Raw genomic sequence first — 15,655 nt, forward strand, 5'->3', positions numbered from 1 at the left:
GAATCGCTAATATTTACACAACTAATCATTTGACATTAAAAAGGAAAGTGCAGAGCAAAAATGCTGGAAATTTGGGAATTCTGGGGGGCCCCCATCGGAACACTCAGCACCCCCTTCAAATCCTCTCCCTCCCCCTCCTCCTTCACTCCTCCCTCCGCTTCCCGTTTGGCTCTGTTTGGAGAGGGGAGGCAGACTGGAGGTGGGTCAGAGTGAGAGAAAGTGAACGGTCTGGCACTGGGGGGACTGAGAGATCAGAGAGAGCGAGGAAGAGAGAGAGACCATTGCAAAGGAGCAAGAGAGGGATCCGGACAGAGATCTGCGCGGATAGAGAGAGCTTCAGAGATCCCCAAAGACAAATCCACTGATTCAGTGATCTAGAGGGACAGCGATCCACTGATTTAAGATCTAGAGGGACAGAGAGGTCGCCTGGAAGGGATATCTGCAGAGAGAGAGAGAGCGATTCACCAAGAGAGCCCAGGGCACAGGGCACAGGACAGAGGATGAGATGTACAGGGATGCAGAGAGGGATCTAGGGTCCGAGTTTTAGCCCCGACCAACCCCACCTTGGCTAAAGCAGGGAAGTGACTTCACTCGGGAGCATCGAGAGAAACACCAGCAACTGGGAAGAAAATCAGGACGAGAGGTGTCAATGAATGGGTGGCGGAGAGACTTGCAAAAGTGGCAGGAGCTCATGAAGAATTGAATCCATCCTGGAATTTAAACATTACCAACCTGCCTCTGGGATTCAGGCTTTTTGGGTTTTAACTTGACGCTGTTCTGAAATCGGAAGGAGTTGAGTGAACCATGAACGCAACAGGAGAGGACCGGTGGACCAGTCCAGGCAATGTGCCCCCTGGCTTGGTGCTGATGACCCCAGCGGTTAAAATAGCCACTTCGGTTGTGTACGGCACAATCTTCATTTCCGGGATGATTGGGAACCTGCTTTCGATTCGGGTCATTTGGGTTTTAAAAGGTCAAGCCTGCAAACAGAGTTTGAGCCACCACATGGTCAGCATGGCCTGCTCTGACCTCTTCATCTTAACCCTGGCACTGCCCATTGAGTTGTATGGCATCATCTGGCGTCCATACCCCTGGCCCATCGGAAATGTTGGCTGCAAAGGTTTCTATTTGCTCTGGGAGATATGCAGCTACGCAACCATATTCAATGTCTTGACATTTAGTTTCCAACGTTACCTGGCCATCTGCTATCCAATGCAGGCCAAAGTCATGGTGACATCAAGAACCAAGAGGCTAATTGGCTTGGTCTGGGGAATGGCTGCCATCACAGGGCTCCCTGTCACCTTCGCAGTCGGTGTTGAAGATGCCTGGAAGCCCTTCAGGTCGGGAACTGAGACCTTACCACCCCTCTACATCTGCACTAACATCTCTGGAAGAAAAGTTATCTTTGAGCTGGTCATTTACATCTCTTTCTCACTCTACATTCTGGTTCTCCTCTTGGTCGCTTTTACCTGTCGACAGATGATTAAAACCCTCCTCAAAGACCGACCTCTGCCCATCGCACTTAAAAGGACAAACTCCACAGGAAAGGTCCTGTCAAAGCCCAAAGCGATAAGGAGGCAAAATGTGGTGATGTTGGGTGAGTGTTACAAAGAGAAATTTCCAATTCATGTTTGGAAACCTCGAGGTATTCCTCACAGTGAGGATTGTGTGTAAAGTGAGGAAACTCAGGAGGTAGATATGTAGATAATTAATTTATTGGCTCCTTGGAAATTTGAGACAATCAGGTTAATTGTGGCAAATGATTTAATAACAACAAAAATTTGCATTTATATAGCGGCTTTATCATGGTAGGTGCCTCACAGAGCATTATCAGACACTATTTAATACTGAGCTGTGAAAGAGGCTGAATTTTACATGCGCCCGACAGGCATGTTTCCCGTTAGGGGGGCATGTAAAATAGGGCGGGCACCCATCCCACCTGCCCCCGAGTTCTCCCCCATAATATGGAAATTGACAGCGATCCACCATATTTAAATGAATAGTCAAGGGTTAATTAGGCTTGTTATCAGGCCAGTTGACCCTGATAATACACAGTCCCTGCCACAAAACATTTGGCCTGGGCAGCAGAGGTTAGGGAAAGGCAAAACAAGGTTTAAGAGCTTGGTCAAAGGGGTAGGTTTTAAGGAGCATTTTAAAGAAGGAAAGAGAGGTCGAGAGGCGGAGAGGTTTAGGGAGGGAATTCCAGAGGTAGTGCTGACAATGGTAGAGTGACTAAAATCGGGGATGCTCAGGAGGCCAGAATTGGAGGAGTGCAGAGATCCTGGAATGTTGTAGGGCAGCCGAAGGTTACAGGGATAGGAAGGGGTGAGGCTGTGGAAGGAATTCTGTGGTGAGTAACTCACATCCTGTCTCCCCAAAGCCTGTCCACCATCTACCAGGCACAAATCAGGAGTGTGATGAAATACTCTCACTTGTCTGGATGAGTGCAGCTCCAACAACCCTCAAGAAGCTCAACACCATCCAGGATAAAGCAGCCTGCTTGATTGGTACCACATCCACCACCTTCAACATTCACTCCCTCCACCACCAACGCACAGTAGCAGCAGTGTGTACCACCTGCGAGATGCATTGCAGAAACTCACCAAGGATCCTTAGACAGCAGCTTCCAAACCCATGGCCGCTACCACCTAGAAGGACAAGGGCAGTAGACACATGGGAACACCACCACTTGCAAGTTCCTCTCCAAGCCACACACCATCCTGACTTGGAAATATATCACTGTTCCTTCACTGTCGCTTGGTAAAAATCCTGGAACACCCTCCTGAACAGCACTGTGGGTGTACCTACACCACATGGACTGCAACAGTTCAAGAAGGCAGCTCACCACCACCTTCTCAAGAGCAATTAGAGATGGGCAATAAATGCTGGCCCAGCCAGCGAAGCCCACGCCCCATGAAAGAATATTAAAAGAAACAAGGACCAGGGGCCAGTGTAGATCAGCGAGCGCAGGGGTGACGAGTTATTTTGTTCATTCACCAGATGTGGGCTTCGCCGACTGGGCCAGCATTTATTGCCCATCCCTAATTGCCCTTGAGAAGATGGTGTTGAGCTGCCTTCTTGAACCACTGCAGTTCATGTGGTGTAGATACACCCACAGTGCTGTTAGGGAGGGAATTCCAGGATTTTGACCCAGTGACAGTGAAGGAACGGCGATATATTTCCAAATCAGGGTGAAACTTCCAGGTGGTGGTGTTCCCATCTATCTGCTGCCCTTGTCCTTCTAGATGGTAGTGGTCGTGGGTTTAGAAGGTGCTGTCTCAGAAGCCTTGGTGAGTTCCTGCAACGCAGGGGAGAGAGAGGTTTCTGGAGGAAATCCCAGAGCTTGGATTATAGACAGCTGAAAGCACAGCCACCAATGGTAATCGTTCTGTGCAAGAAGCCAGAATTGGGCAGAGTTCCAGGGAAGTTTGAATCTTCAGGATGGTGTCGATGTTCGACAGGTTTCAAAACTTTTTAATACATTGCTAGCAGATCCCCTAATTACTGAGCATGTGAATCAGAGGATAAGTTAAAGTCTGACAACTAAAATATGATGGCTAACGTGTCACAGCTCTCACCTCTGTGAGCATCATATTTACAGAAGTAGAGGAAATCTGCACCATGTATAAGACTTTTAATAATAGTTGTTAGCACATTCACCTCTGACTAAGAATGCTGTAGGTTCATCTCCCACACCAGCGATGCGAGCACAAAATCTTGGCCAACAGTGCAGTATAGAGGGAGTGCACTGAGTGGGATCCTACTGTGCACAAATTGGCTGCTGCAGTTCTTACATTACAGCAGTGACTACACTTCAAAACTAATTAATTGGCTGTAAAGTGCTTTGATTGTCAGGTCCTGAAAGTTGCTATATAAATGCACTTTAATAACTAGTCAACCCCCTATGTCATTGCCTTAGATTATGCAGAATAAATGGTTATTGTAACATGCTGAGGGAAGTTACAGTGCCTCTGGAGAACAGAAGAATAACAAGCATTCTTATCACTTTTGGGGTAATAGCACCATCTTCTGGAGAAATGAAAATTTGCAAAATTTACCATTGCAATGCTATCTATTGATTTGAATGGACTGGAAGTATGATAGCATGGCCAAGACTGTTTTCAGATGGCTGCATATAGTCACACTACTAGTTACTCTCAGCTGGAATGGAGATGATTGAGTATTGCCCACATCAATCATGCACAGAGACCACACTGCTAGATGTAACTTGGATTGATTTTAGCCAAATAATTTCTATTATGTAATTATCCTCCAGTCACTGCATTTTGCTGTAGAAATAATCCTGCTTTTATTGGGAGACATTTCTGTCATTTTGACATGAGTTCCGTTTGCTATTGTTTGGTGTTTAAATGGACTCTGTTGTTTGCAGAGTAAACAGACCTTGCTGAGTAAATAGGCTGTAAACTATACTGAGTTTTTCCAGGTAATTCTGTTTTTGTGTTGTAAACTATACTGTTTGCTGTAAGTTCCACTCTAACTCCATCTGACATAATGGTGTCAAGACTGACTCTGGTTTTATATAGAGATAAAAACAAAAAACTACTGTGGATGTTGGAAATCCAAAACAAAACAAAAACAGAATTACCTGGAAAAACTCAGCAGGTCTGGCAACATCGGCGGAGAAGAAAAGAGTTGACGTTTCGAGTCCTCATGACCCTCCAACAGAACTGAGTAATATTAGGAGAGGGGTGAAATATAAGATGGTTTAAGGTGGGGGGGGTGGGGGGAGAGAAGTTGAGTTGGGGGGGTGGTTGTAGGGACAAGCAACTAGTGATAGGAGCAGATAATCAAAAGATGTCACAAACAAAGGAACAAAGAGGTGTTGAAGGTGGTGATATTATCTAAGAGAATGTGCTAATTAAGAATGGATGGCAGGACACTCAAGGTACAGCTCTAGTGGGGTTGGGGTGGAAAGACTGACAGGGCATTACAGGTATAGATTTAAAAATAATGGAAATAGGTGGGAAAAGAAAAATCTATATAAATTATTGGAAAAAACAAAAGGGAGGGGGAAGAAACGGAAAGGGGGTGGGGATGGATGAGGGAGTTCAAGATCTAAAGTTGTTGAATTCAATATTCAGTCCGGAAGGCTGTAAAGTGCCTAGTCGGAAGATGAGGTGCTGTTCCTCCAGTTTGCGTTGGGCTTCATTGGAACAATGCAGCAAGCCAAGGACAGACATTTGGGCAAGAGAGCAGGGTGGAGTGTTGAAATGGCAAGCGACAGGGAGGTCTGGGACTTTCTTGCAGACAGACCGCAGGTGTTCTGTAAAACGGTCGCCCAGTTTACGTTTGGTCTCTCCAATGTAGAGGAGACCGCATTGGGAGCAACGAATGCAGTAGACTAAGTTAGGGGAAGTGCAAGTGAAATGCTGCTTCACTTGAAAGGAGTGTTTGGGCCCTTGAACGGTGAGGAGAGAGGAAGTGAAGGGGCAGGTGCTGCATCTTTTGCGTGGGCATGGGGAGGTGCCATAGGTGGGGATTGAGGAGTAGGGGGTGATGGAGGAGTGGACCAGGGTGTCCCGAGGGAACGATCCCTACAACCCCCCCCCTCCACCCCCCCCACCCAACTTCTCTCCTCCCACCCCCCCCCCCACCTTATACCAGCTTATATTTCACCCCTCTCCTAATATTACTCAGTTCTGTTGAAGGGTCGTGAGGACTCGAAACGTCAACTCTTTTCTTCTCCGCCGATGCTGCCAGACCTGCTGAGTTTTTCCAGGTAATTCTGTTTTTGTTTTGTTCTGGTTTTATATACACTGGCTGATCTCCTGCAGTATTGCACGAAAGGAGTGCAATTTTCAGGTGAAGTGGGCTTAGAGGATTGAGGGTAATTGGACCAGAGCACATGGATGTAATTCAGGCCCCAGTATAAAATTATAGTTGGGAAAAATGGGTCTACCACCAGAAACCACACAAAGTGAATGGCACATTTGGAACCATGCCCGCAGGCATCAGCCTTTGCTCACTAAACACTGAGCCTCTGGCTTCATCTACATAAAATCAGTGAGCTGCAGACGCCAAGAGGCTGTCCTGACACAACTCACTAGTTGGGACTTTCACAATGTCAGCCAGCTTGGATATCACTGCTTGGAGCGCAGGCAGCCATGTTTCATAGCTAATCATTGGGAGGTGTAGAGTGAGATGTCAAGTGAAGGTCTTCAATTTTCCCTCCCTTCCTGTGGGAAAACATCTGGTATCCCCTTTAGGGCACCTCTCTAGGGCATTCTTGAGACATGGAACACACTGGATGAGGATTCAAATGCCAAATATATTGCCAATCCAACCCTATGAGACAGCCCATCAAAACACCAGCAGTCTGTACTACTGTGCTCTTCTTTAGCTTTTATTCTCATAAGACAAGTAGAGTCACTTAGGTTTGGCCGCACTGTACTATTATGATATATTGCCTTTCTACGCAGGGTGTATCGTCGCAGCCTTAGCCATTTGTTGGCTTCCATTCCAGGCAAAGCGTCTAATGACAGCTGTGAAATCCAAAACCCAATGGACAGAATATTACTACAGATCCTATCTGGCCATGCAGCCTGTTACCAACACTTTCTATTACCTCAGCTCTGCAATCAACCCTTTTCTTTATAACATGACCTCTAAGCAGTTCCGCAAGGTATTTGTGCAAGTCCTGAGAGACTTCTGTCAGTCCAGCTCAGTCCCATCAAAGCATGAGAGGAACTCGCAATTAGATCTGAAACAAGAGTCCACCTCGTTAATTGGGAGGCCATCCTTATCCAAGAATGAAGAGCCGAAGAATCCTCTCGCGGTCTAATTCCCACTTTTGCTCTTTTGTGAGGTAAAGATATTCCAGTTTATTTAAAATATGTAAGTGTTTTGGAATTTTAAGGGAATCATATGTCCTAATCATACCAAGGGCTCCACTGCTGCCATTTTGAAGTAACCAATTTTTAATGTTAAGAATTAATCTTTAGTATTGGTTGCAGCGCCTGACTGGAATCATGTCTCACAAAAGTCAAGATTCCAATGATTTATGGGAGAATTAAAAACAAAATCTATTTATTTCTGATTGACGGATGGTTAGTTATAGGGAGATGTAGTGCTAAAGAGTGTAGAGAGCATCGGAACAAGTTCCACTTTGCACAACTCTTGATCTGAACCATGTCATTGTCAGGCACAGGCTCTGTCTATGTAGTCTCCTAGTGAAGGTCCTAAACTGCTATAGTGGGATCTTTAGGCCAGTTTGCAGAATCAGCCTGATAATATTTGAGTTTCAGAATTAAGAAAAATAAATTATTCGAGGGATGTGGGCTTCACTGGCTAGGCCAGCATTTATTGTCCATCCCTAATTGCCCTTGAGAAGGTGGTGGTGAGCTGCCTTCTTGAACCGCTGCAGTCCATGTGTTGTAAGTATACCCACAGTGCTGTTAGGGAGGGAGTTCCAGGATTTTGACACGGCGACAGTGAAGGAATGGCGATATATTTCCAAGTCAGGATGGCATGTGGCTTGGAGGGAACTGGCAGGTGGTGGTGTTCCCATGAGTCTGCTGATGCTGTCCTTCTGGATAGTAGATATTGCAGGTTGAGAAAGTAAGTAATTTGTTCATTTTTTTTCTTTCCTGTTCCAGGTCTGTGCAACCAAGAGGACAAGGTAATGACCTGCTCCAAGGTGCCTGAGCTTTACTAGGTTCAGGTGGACTGATTTCTCTGGTGTTTCATTCTTTGCCTGGTTTCCATTCTCTGACCCTGATGCTATGTTGAATTGTTTGTGCCTACAATATGTGCTTATCGAGTCACAAAGGGATTAATTCAGCAGAATTTAGAAAAGAAGTGTGTTCTCCTGCATCCCTGAGCCTCCCAATAGGTCAGTAGATGAAAACTACACCTCCTGTGGTGCTGAAGCATAGTAACCAGAAGCTCCCAAATGCAATATCCACTCTTCAATGAGTTAGCTGATATCCATGTCAGCTGTAGTTTAATGAGTAGCACACCTGCCTCTGAATTAGATGGTCATAGATTCAAGTCCCTCTCCAAAGATTTGAGCACAAAATGTAGGTTGGCACTTCCAGTGCAGTACTGAGTGAGTGCTGCGCTGTCAGAGGTGCTGTCCTTCAAATTAGACATTAAACTGAGACCCTTCTGCTCTCTCAGGTAGACATGAAATATCCCATAGCATTTTTCAAAGAAGAGAAGAGTTCTCCCCTGTGTTCTGGCCAATATTGATCCCTTGATGAACATCACCGAGAAAACAGATGATTTGGTCATTATGACAGTGCTGTTTGTGGAATCTTGCTATGCACAAATTGGCTGCTACCTTTCCTACATACAACAGTGACTTGTCATGAAGCTATTAATGTATATATTTTGGAAAATATTTTTCTTTTAAAATAGAGGTTTAGTCTGCGGGTGTGACTTAATTGGATTAAAGACAGCTAGTCTGGGTGCTTTGATGGGTATTAGTTTTGATATTGAAGAGAGATAGCGTGCATTTGCATTTTTTGAATAGAGCATTCAAGAAGTGGGGTGAAAACTTGATGCCTATCTCGCAGCTACCAAGAAATATGTTTATACTACTAATAAAATTGGTATTATGAAAGGGGTTTCATTGTTAAAAGGTGAAGTTCAAAGAGGCTGGTGAGACAATGAGAATTTGAATTCAGTCAGTGGTGGTAGGTATAACTTCAGCAGTTTTCGGGTGTGCAGGGCAGAGGCAATGTGAGATCAAAAGGCAGCTGCAATCCTCCAGCTGGCTCCACAGTGAAAAGAGCCTCATTGTGAATTTGTAAGGTGCAAATGCTTTGCCTGGTGTTTGGTTAAGTCTATGGGTTGCTGTTGCCTTAATGGAGATTAGTTTGGGAATTTGTTAAAAGTTATGATAGTAGTAATGTGTAGCCATGTGTATGTATTTTAACCTGTGTAAATTAATAAAATGTTTCATTTAGTTTAATGTAAAGCCTCGAGAACTGGTGGTCTGATTCCTGAATTTAGAGTCGCAACTCAAACATAACACTTAAAATTATAGGTTATGACAGTTGTTTAAAGTTTCCCTCTGGGATTTTTTAATAACTCCGCATTTACCAACTGCATCGGTCATAACAGACTACATGTCAGAAGTATTTCATTTGGCTGTAAAGTGCTTTGGGATGTTCTGAGGTGGTGGAGGGGTTTGTAGAAATGCAACTTCTTTCTTTCTCAACCTAGGTGGCTGTTGTGATCATCTGCCCTGCGCTAGTTCCTGGAACGAGTAGCCAGATTTCCTGCTCCTGATTCCCACCTCTGAGTCTGCTAGAACACTTGGTGTGAGAAGAAAACATGGTTTGTCTGTTGTCCTACTTGGTCATAGGCCCTGTTGACACCAACCATAGAGATTACTGAACAGTCACTTGGGAGAAGGAAGAAAGGTTGTCCACCTCCATGTAACTCCATCCCACAGAGACTCTTAAACTTTCGGGGGAGGGGGGCAGGTAGAAAAAAATTGGTCACATAATTGGCTGGTTTTAAAATCTGCGCTGTTCTCACATTGGTCAGTTTTGGAGCAATGATTCATCAGCTGCAACATTCCCCAGTTGCGAGTTTAAAACAAAACTCAAAATATTGTCAGGAACCAGCAGGTACCAGATTATCTATTCAGGCAGCCTCGCAAACCCCTTATTACTGCATGGGGAAGAGTAAAGGTGTTTAACTGCAGCGAGTTATCTGCTTGTCCATCTGTTGGTTCAGTTTTTTTTTATTCATTAGTTAATCCATGGGAGATGTGTGCACAGGAGCAGAAAGAATAAAGAGGCAGAGTGTTTAGTGCAGCTGCTGTGAGTTCAGATTATGTCAACATGTAGTTTCCCTAACCTTGCTTTGATAAGCACAATGGTTTAGTCATCTATCTATCAAGTATCTCCCATACATAACAGCAACTTGCATTTATATAGCATCTTTAATGTCATAAAACATCCCAGTGCACTTTACAGGATCAATTATCAAACAAATTTGACACATAAAGAGACATTAGGACAGATAACCAAAAGCTTGGTCAAAGAGATAGGTTTTAAGGAACGTCTTAAAAGAGGAGACGGAGGTAGAGAGAGAGAGACACAGTAACTTAGAGCGGGAATTCCAGAGTTTAGGGCCCAGGCATGTCAAGGCACAGGCCGCCAATAGTGGAGTGATTAAAATCAGAGATGCTCGTGAAACCAGAATTAGTAGAGCGCAGAAATCTCGGAGGGTTGTAGGACCGGAGGGGATTACAAAGAAAGGGGTGAGATTATGGTAGGATTTGCAAACAGGGATGAGTATTTCAAAATCGTAGCATTGCTTACCCTGGAGCCAATGTCGGTCAGTGAGCACAAGGGTGATGGGTGAACGGGATTTGGTGCAAGTGAGGGCAGCAGAATTTTGGATGATGTCAAGTTTCTGGAGGGTAGAATGTTGTAGATGGGCTAAGAGTACATTGGAATAGTCAAGGCTAGAGATAACAAAGATGTGGTTTGGGTGGATTTTGTAGATCCTAGCGCTCAATTTCAAAACAAGCAATTGATTCTAACCAAGATTCCTCCCTCAACTAGCAACGCTCAAAATAAAGCATCTTGCAGGATGTCAGTTTAGTGTAAAAATCAATTTACTGTAAAGGACTCTGAAACACATTGACCCAATATAGTCATCATACTTCAATTAGCATGGCTTTTAACTCAAGTTACTGACAAATATTTTTGTCGTCTCAGTTAATGTTTGCTCTGCAAAGAAGAAAAAAATGCATTACTGTCACAATAACATTTTTCCAATGTCCCCTTGTGGTGTTCTTACCTCAGGTTAAGGTGGACTACACAGTCATGGAAATTTACAAGAGCATTTTAGACTCAGCAAGTCAGGCAGAATTTGTAGAGAAAGTAAAGTGTTAATAGTTCAGGCAGAGCCCTTCATTTCAGCCCATCTGGCTGTTCCCATTGCGTAGTTACCTATTAACACGAGCAAGAGAAGCAGTACTGCTTATCAGTCCCATTCAGTGCGAACGAAGGACTTGCATTTATATAGCGCCTTTCACAACCTCAGGGCTTCCCAATAGCACTTTACAGCCAATGAAGTACCTTTAAAGTCTAGTCACTGCTGTAATGTAGGAAATGTGATAGTCAATTTGTGCACAGTAAGCTCCCACAAACAGCAATGAGAGAATTGATTTTTAGTAATGTTAGTTGAGGAATAACATATTGAACCAGGTCACCAGAAAAACCTTCCCTGTTCTTTGAAATAGTACAATTTTGCAACCACATGACAGGGTAGACAGGGCCTCAGGATAATGTTACTTTGAAAGATAGCAGTTTTATAGAATCTTAAAGATAATTTAAATGACATTTTAACCATCAAAAAGTTTCATGTCCATAATAACCTTCAATGAAATAAAATCCATTATCACTGCAATGCTAAGCATGAACTAATCCAGCACTTAGTTCAGTGCAAGTGATTTGAGCAAAGGAGCCCATGTTTGTCACTGTCTAGCATTGTTTCATGTTCAAAGATACCTGTGCTTCTTAGTGTCTTTCTCAGTGTGAGGTCTTTATTGAGCTGATCTAAAATGGCAGCTACCAGACCTTCCCTCATGGCAGAGGGGTCACATGACTGCAGCAAGCCAGATAAGACATGTAGTACTGTTGCATTTCAAAACTTAAACATCCCCTTTGTCATAACGAACAAAAGATCCAAACATCCCCCTTTTCCTAACAGGCAAAAGACAAATTTGCATGCATGATCATGTGTACCTGTGAGTTACCCATCGTATACCCACTGTTCTCATGCATTAATAACTGTTTGCTCTACTAGTCAGTCTCTGCCCCTGCATTGCATACATAGTCTTTAAAGCATGCAGGTCTCTTAATGCTACGCATGCACGTTGTTCGTCTGGGTGATGTTCCTTGTCTGGAGATTGTCATTCCTGTGGCACTTGTTGCCATGGTAATTGTTGTTGTTCCATTGCATCTGTTGGGGACACATGAACCTCCAGGATTGATGGTAGTTCTGTACTCAGTACTGCTGTGGGATCCCTTCTCCCTGACTGGCCGATTGCTGTGAAGGAAGAGCTTCACTAGTTGTGCGTACATGCCTGCAATTGTGCCAGTATATTTGGCTGTTCACTTCCACTGCGTACGATCAAAGTGACAATTTCTCTACACATGTCCCAAGTTTCCATGTGGACTGACTCCTGTTCAGAGCATTGAAGGCTTGTACTCTGACTGGGCTCTCCAATGCTCAGCTCTGACAATGGTTTGGCAGTCTTGTTGAGCTGAAATTCGGCTTTATGCCATTTCACCTTGATTTTTTCACTCATGCCTGTTACTGCTTCTGGTTTCAATAGCTTTTTTGCTATTGGAAGCTTAGTTTTGGTGCAGTGTGACATTAGTCTTTAGACTGGACTACTTTCTATGCTTTCAATTGGTGTGTTTTTCCATTCGAGGGTTGCCTTGTGTACATCTGTGCTAGATTGGCCCGATTTCTTGATGATCCCTTTGGTGATTTTCACAGCCGCCTCAGTCTTTCCGTTCGACTGGGGATAGTGCGGTGATGATGTACAGTGTTGAATTTCTCAATCCTTTGTGATGCGGCTGAATTCTTCACTCGTGAACTGAGGGCCATTGTCACTCATTACAATGTCTGGAATGCCATAATGACTGAAGTGTGCTTTCAGGCATTCTACTATTTCTCCTGTTGTCCTTGAAGTCAGCTGGTCTAACTCCCAGTGGTCAGAATAATAATCTACAGTGACAAGATAATTAGTTCCTGCTATAGTGAAGAGGTCCACTCCCAGCTTCATCCATGGTCTGTCTGGGATGTCATGCATCATCAATGGCTCTCTAGCTTGTTTAGCTTGGTATTCGTTACAAGCACCACACTGACCTCTATGGTCTTTAATTTCGTTGCTCATATTTAGCCTGTAGAGCACTTCTCTTGCCTTGCTAGACTCGATTCAATTCCTTGTAGCTTGCATCAATGCGCTTCAGCATCTCTCCTCTCAACTCCTTAGGGATGATGATTCCATTTCCTTTGTACAAGATGCCATCTTGGGCTGTCAATTCATCTCGGGATGCCCAATATGCTCTTGTGACCACATGTGTGTCTTGGTGCTCTCAGGTGATCCTTTTATCACTATTTCTTGTGGCACTTGGAGAGTTGCATCATGTTGGGTAGTTCACTTGATTTGAGCAAGGTGCTTTTCTGTCAGGTTCAATGTCTCTGCTGGGTTGATGACTTTCAGATTATGTCTAGCTGCTGCCTCACGTTGAATCTGGAAGATTTCACATTCTGTTGTAGCATCCTCAACTTTCTTCATGGGGAGAACTGTTCTCGACAGCATGTCTGCGATGAGCATCTGTTTCCTTTGCTTATATGTCATGTCCAGATGACATCTCTCTAAACAAAGTAACATTCTTTGCAGACGCTTTGGAGCAGATAGTAGTGGTTTTAGAAACATGCTTTGAAGTGGCTTGTGGCCAGACTCCATTGTTACTTTGTTTCTCCTAAGCAGGTATTGGTGAAAATGCTCACAAGCAAAAACAATAGCCAGGCACTCTTTCTTGATCTGAGCATAGCATTGTTCCGTTTTCGTTAACGCCCTGGATACAAATGAGACTGGTTGTCTTTGCTGCATTAAGGTTGCTCCAAAACCTGCCTCGCTGGTACACACTGCAAGGTGACTTCATTGTTGATGTCACAGTACTTCAGCATTGGCACTGTCGTCACAATTTGTTTGATTAGTAGATTTGAACATTTCTGTGTGCCTTTCTGGGCTGTGGCTTCTCTGCAGCATTTTCTGGGTTACAAAACTCTATTCTATCCCACTTCTGACACCATGTTTCGTGTTCAAAGACAGCAGTGCTTCTTAGTGTCTTTCCCAGTGTATTGAACTTTATTGAACTGATCTAAAATGGCAGCTTACAAAGAGATTCCCTCATGGCAGAGGTCACATGACTACAGCAAGCCAGTTAGGACATGTAGTACTGTTGCATTTCAAAACCCAAACAACCATTAGTCTTGCCCTCCAACATAAGAAAACAGTTCTCCAAAAACAGGATAACCTCTGTGAAAACTCTCAGGATCATTGGGGTTGGGTTCGGGTCCTCTCATGTAACAGTTTCCTTCTTACGCAAAGCACACGTTCCAGAGAGCTGTTTATTTTTTGTAATAAGCACCATGATTTTCTTGCAATTTTTTTTCTTTGCAACATCCTCCTTGTCTTTCAGGGGTGTCCACTGTATAAAGGCAATACATTCAGTTTGGGAAGGTGAAAGGGTGCCATTTAATCAATTGTTTAAGCTGTTTTATAAATTCCCTCATTACACAGTACAGCATGGAATTTTACAGCACTGAAACAGGCCATTTGGTGTTTATGTTTCACATGAATCTCTTTCCACCATACTTCATCTAACCCTAACAACATATCCTTTTATTCTTTTCTCCCTCATGTGTTTATCTAGCTTCCCTTTCAATGCATCTATGCTATTCACCTCAAGTACTCCTTGTGGTAGCAAGTTCCATATTCTAACCACTCTTTAGGTAAAGAAATTTCTCCTGAATTTCACGTTGAATTTATTAGTGACTATCATATTTATGGCCCATAGTTTTGGATTTTACCATAATTGGTAACAGCTTCTCTATGATTACTCTATCAGAATTTTAAAGACTTCTATCGGATCATTCCTCAGCCTTCTGTTTTCTAGAGAAAAGAGCTTCAGCCTATTCAGTCTTTCCTCACAGTTTTAACCTCTCCATTCTGGTACGATCCTTGTAAACAGTTTTTACACTTTTCTCAATGCCTCTATAGCCTTTTAGTAATCTGGAGACCAGAACTGTGTACAGGGCACAGTAAGTTCTAACCAAGGTTTGATACAGGTTCCTGGGAAGTGGGTGTCAATGGTAAGGCCAACATTTATTTCCCATCCCTAATTTCCCTTGAAAAGGTAGATTTTGGCCCAGCAACGATGAAGCAACAGCAATATATCTTCACATCATAATAATGCATGATCTGGTGGAGGTGGTGGTGTTCCCAGGCTCCTGCTGCCCTTGTTCTTCTAGGTTGGGGAGGTACAGGTCATGGGTTTGGAAAGGGCTGAGAAAGAAGCCTTGGCAAATTTCTGCAGTGCCTCTTCTCGATGGTACATATTGCAGTCACGGTGTGCCAGTAGTGGAAGAAGTGAATGTTTAAGCTGGCGGACAGAGTGCCCATCAAGTCTGACAGGACAATAACACAGAACGATGGAACTCCAATGAGCGATAAAGGGTTATGCTATCAACTCCCCACACCCTACGTCTGCAATTTCAACCAAGCAGAATAGGGAATGTCACCAGGACAGCCAGTAAAAGGCCATTCTGATTCCTCCCAGTGATAAACTACATTACAACACATGGCTGGGGAGCAGATAGGGAAAAGAGGGAAAATAATAACAGAAGGAAAGATTCACATTCATATAGCACCATTTCGGACATTGCAAAGTACTTTGCAGCCAAGTAAATACGTTTGAATTGTAGTCACTGTTATAATGCAGGAAATGCAGCAACTAATTTGCACACAGCAAAGTTCCATGAACAGCAATGAAATAAATGATCAGATCTTTATTTTTGTGATGATAGTTGAGGGATAAATATCGACAGGACACTTGAGCCCACACCTTGTGACTGAGAGGTGAGAGTG

At 43.7% G+C, this 15,655-nt stretch overlaps 1 protein-coding gene across 1 annotated transcript in view; it reads left to right on the forward strand.

Annotated features, from left to right (window-relative positions):
- Positions 1-206: 206 nt before the first annotated feature.
- The window catches only part of LOC144667723 (G-protein coupled receptor 39-like), a 36,469-nt gene continuing 21,020 nt past the window's right edge, over positions 207-15,655 (forward strand). Inside the window, exons 1-3 of the mRNA XM_078529176.1 lie at positions 207-1,597; positions 6,441-6,826; positions 7,617-7,639. Coding sequence (XP_078385302.1) covers positions 805-1,597; positions 6,441-6,802 — 1,155 coding nt within the window. The 5' untranslated portion in view covers positions 207-804 and the 3' untranslated portion in view covers positions 6,803-6,826; positions 7,617-7,639. The remainder of the gene's footprint in view (positions 1,598-6,440; positions 6,827-7,616; positions 7,640-15,655) is intronic.

Source organism: Cetorhinus maximus, chromosome 25 (assembly GCF_964194155.1).
Source record: "Cetorhinus maximus chromosome 25, sCetMax3.hap1.1, whole genome shotgun sequence".
In the NCBI taxonomy this organism is placed as follows: Eukaryota; Metazoa; Chordata; class Chondrichthyes; order Lamniformes; family Cetorhinidae; genus Cetorhinus; species Cetorhinus maximus.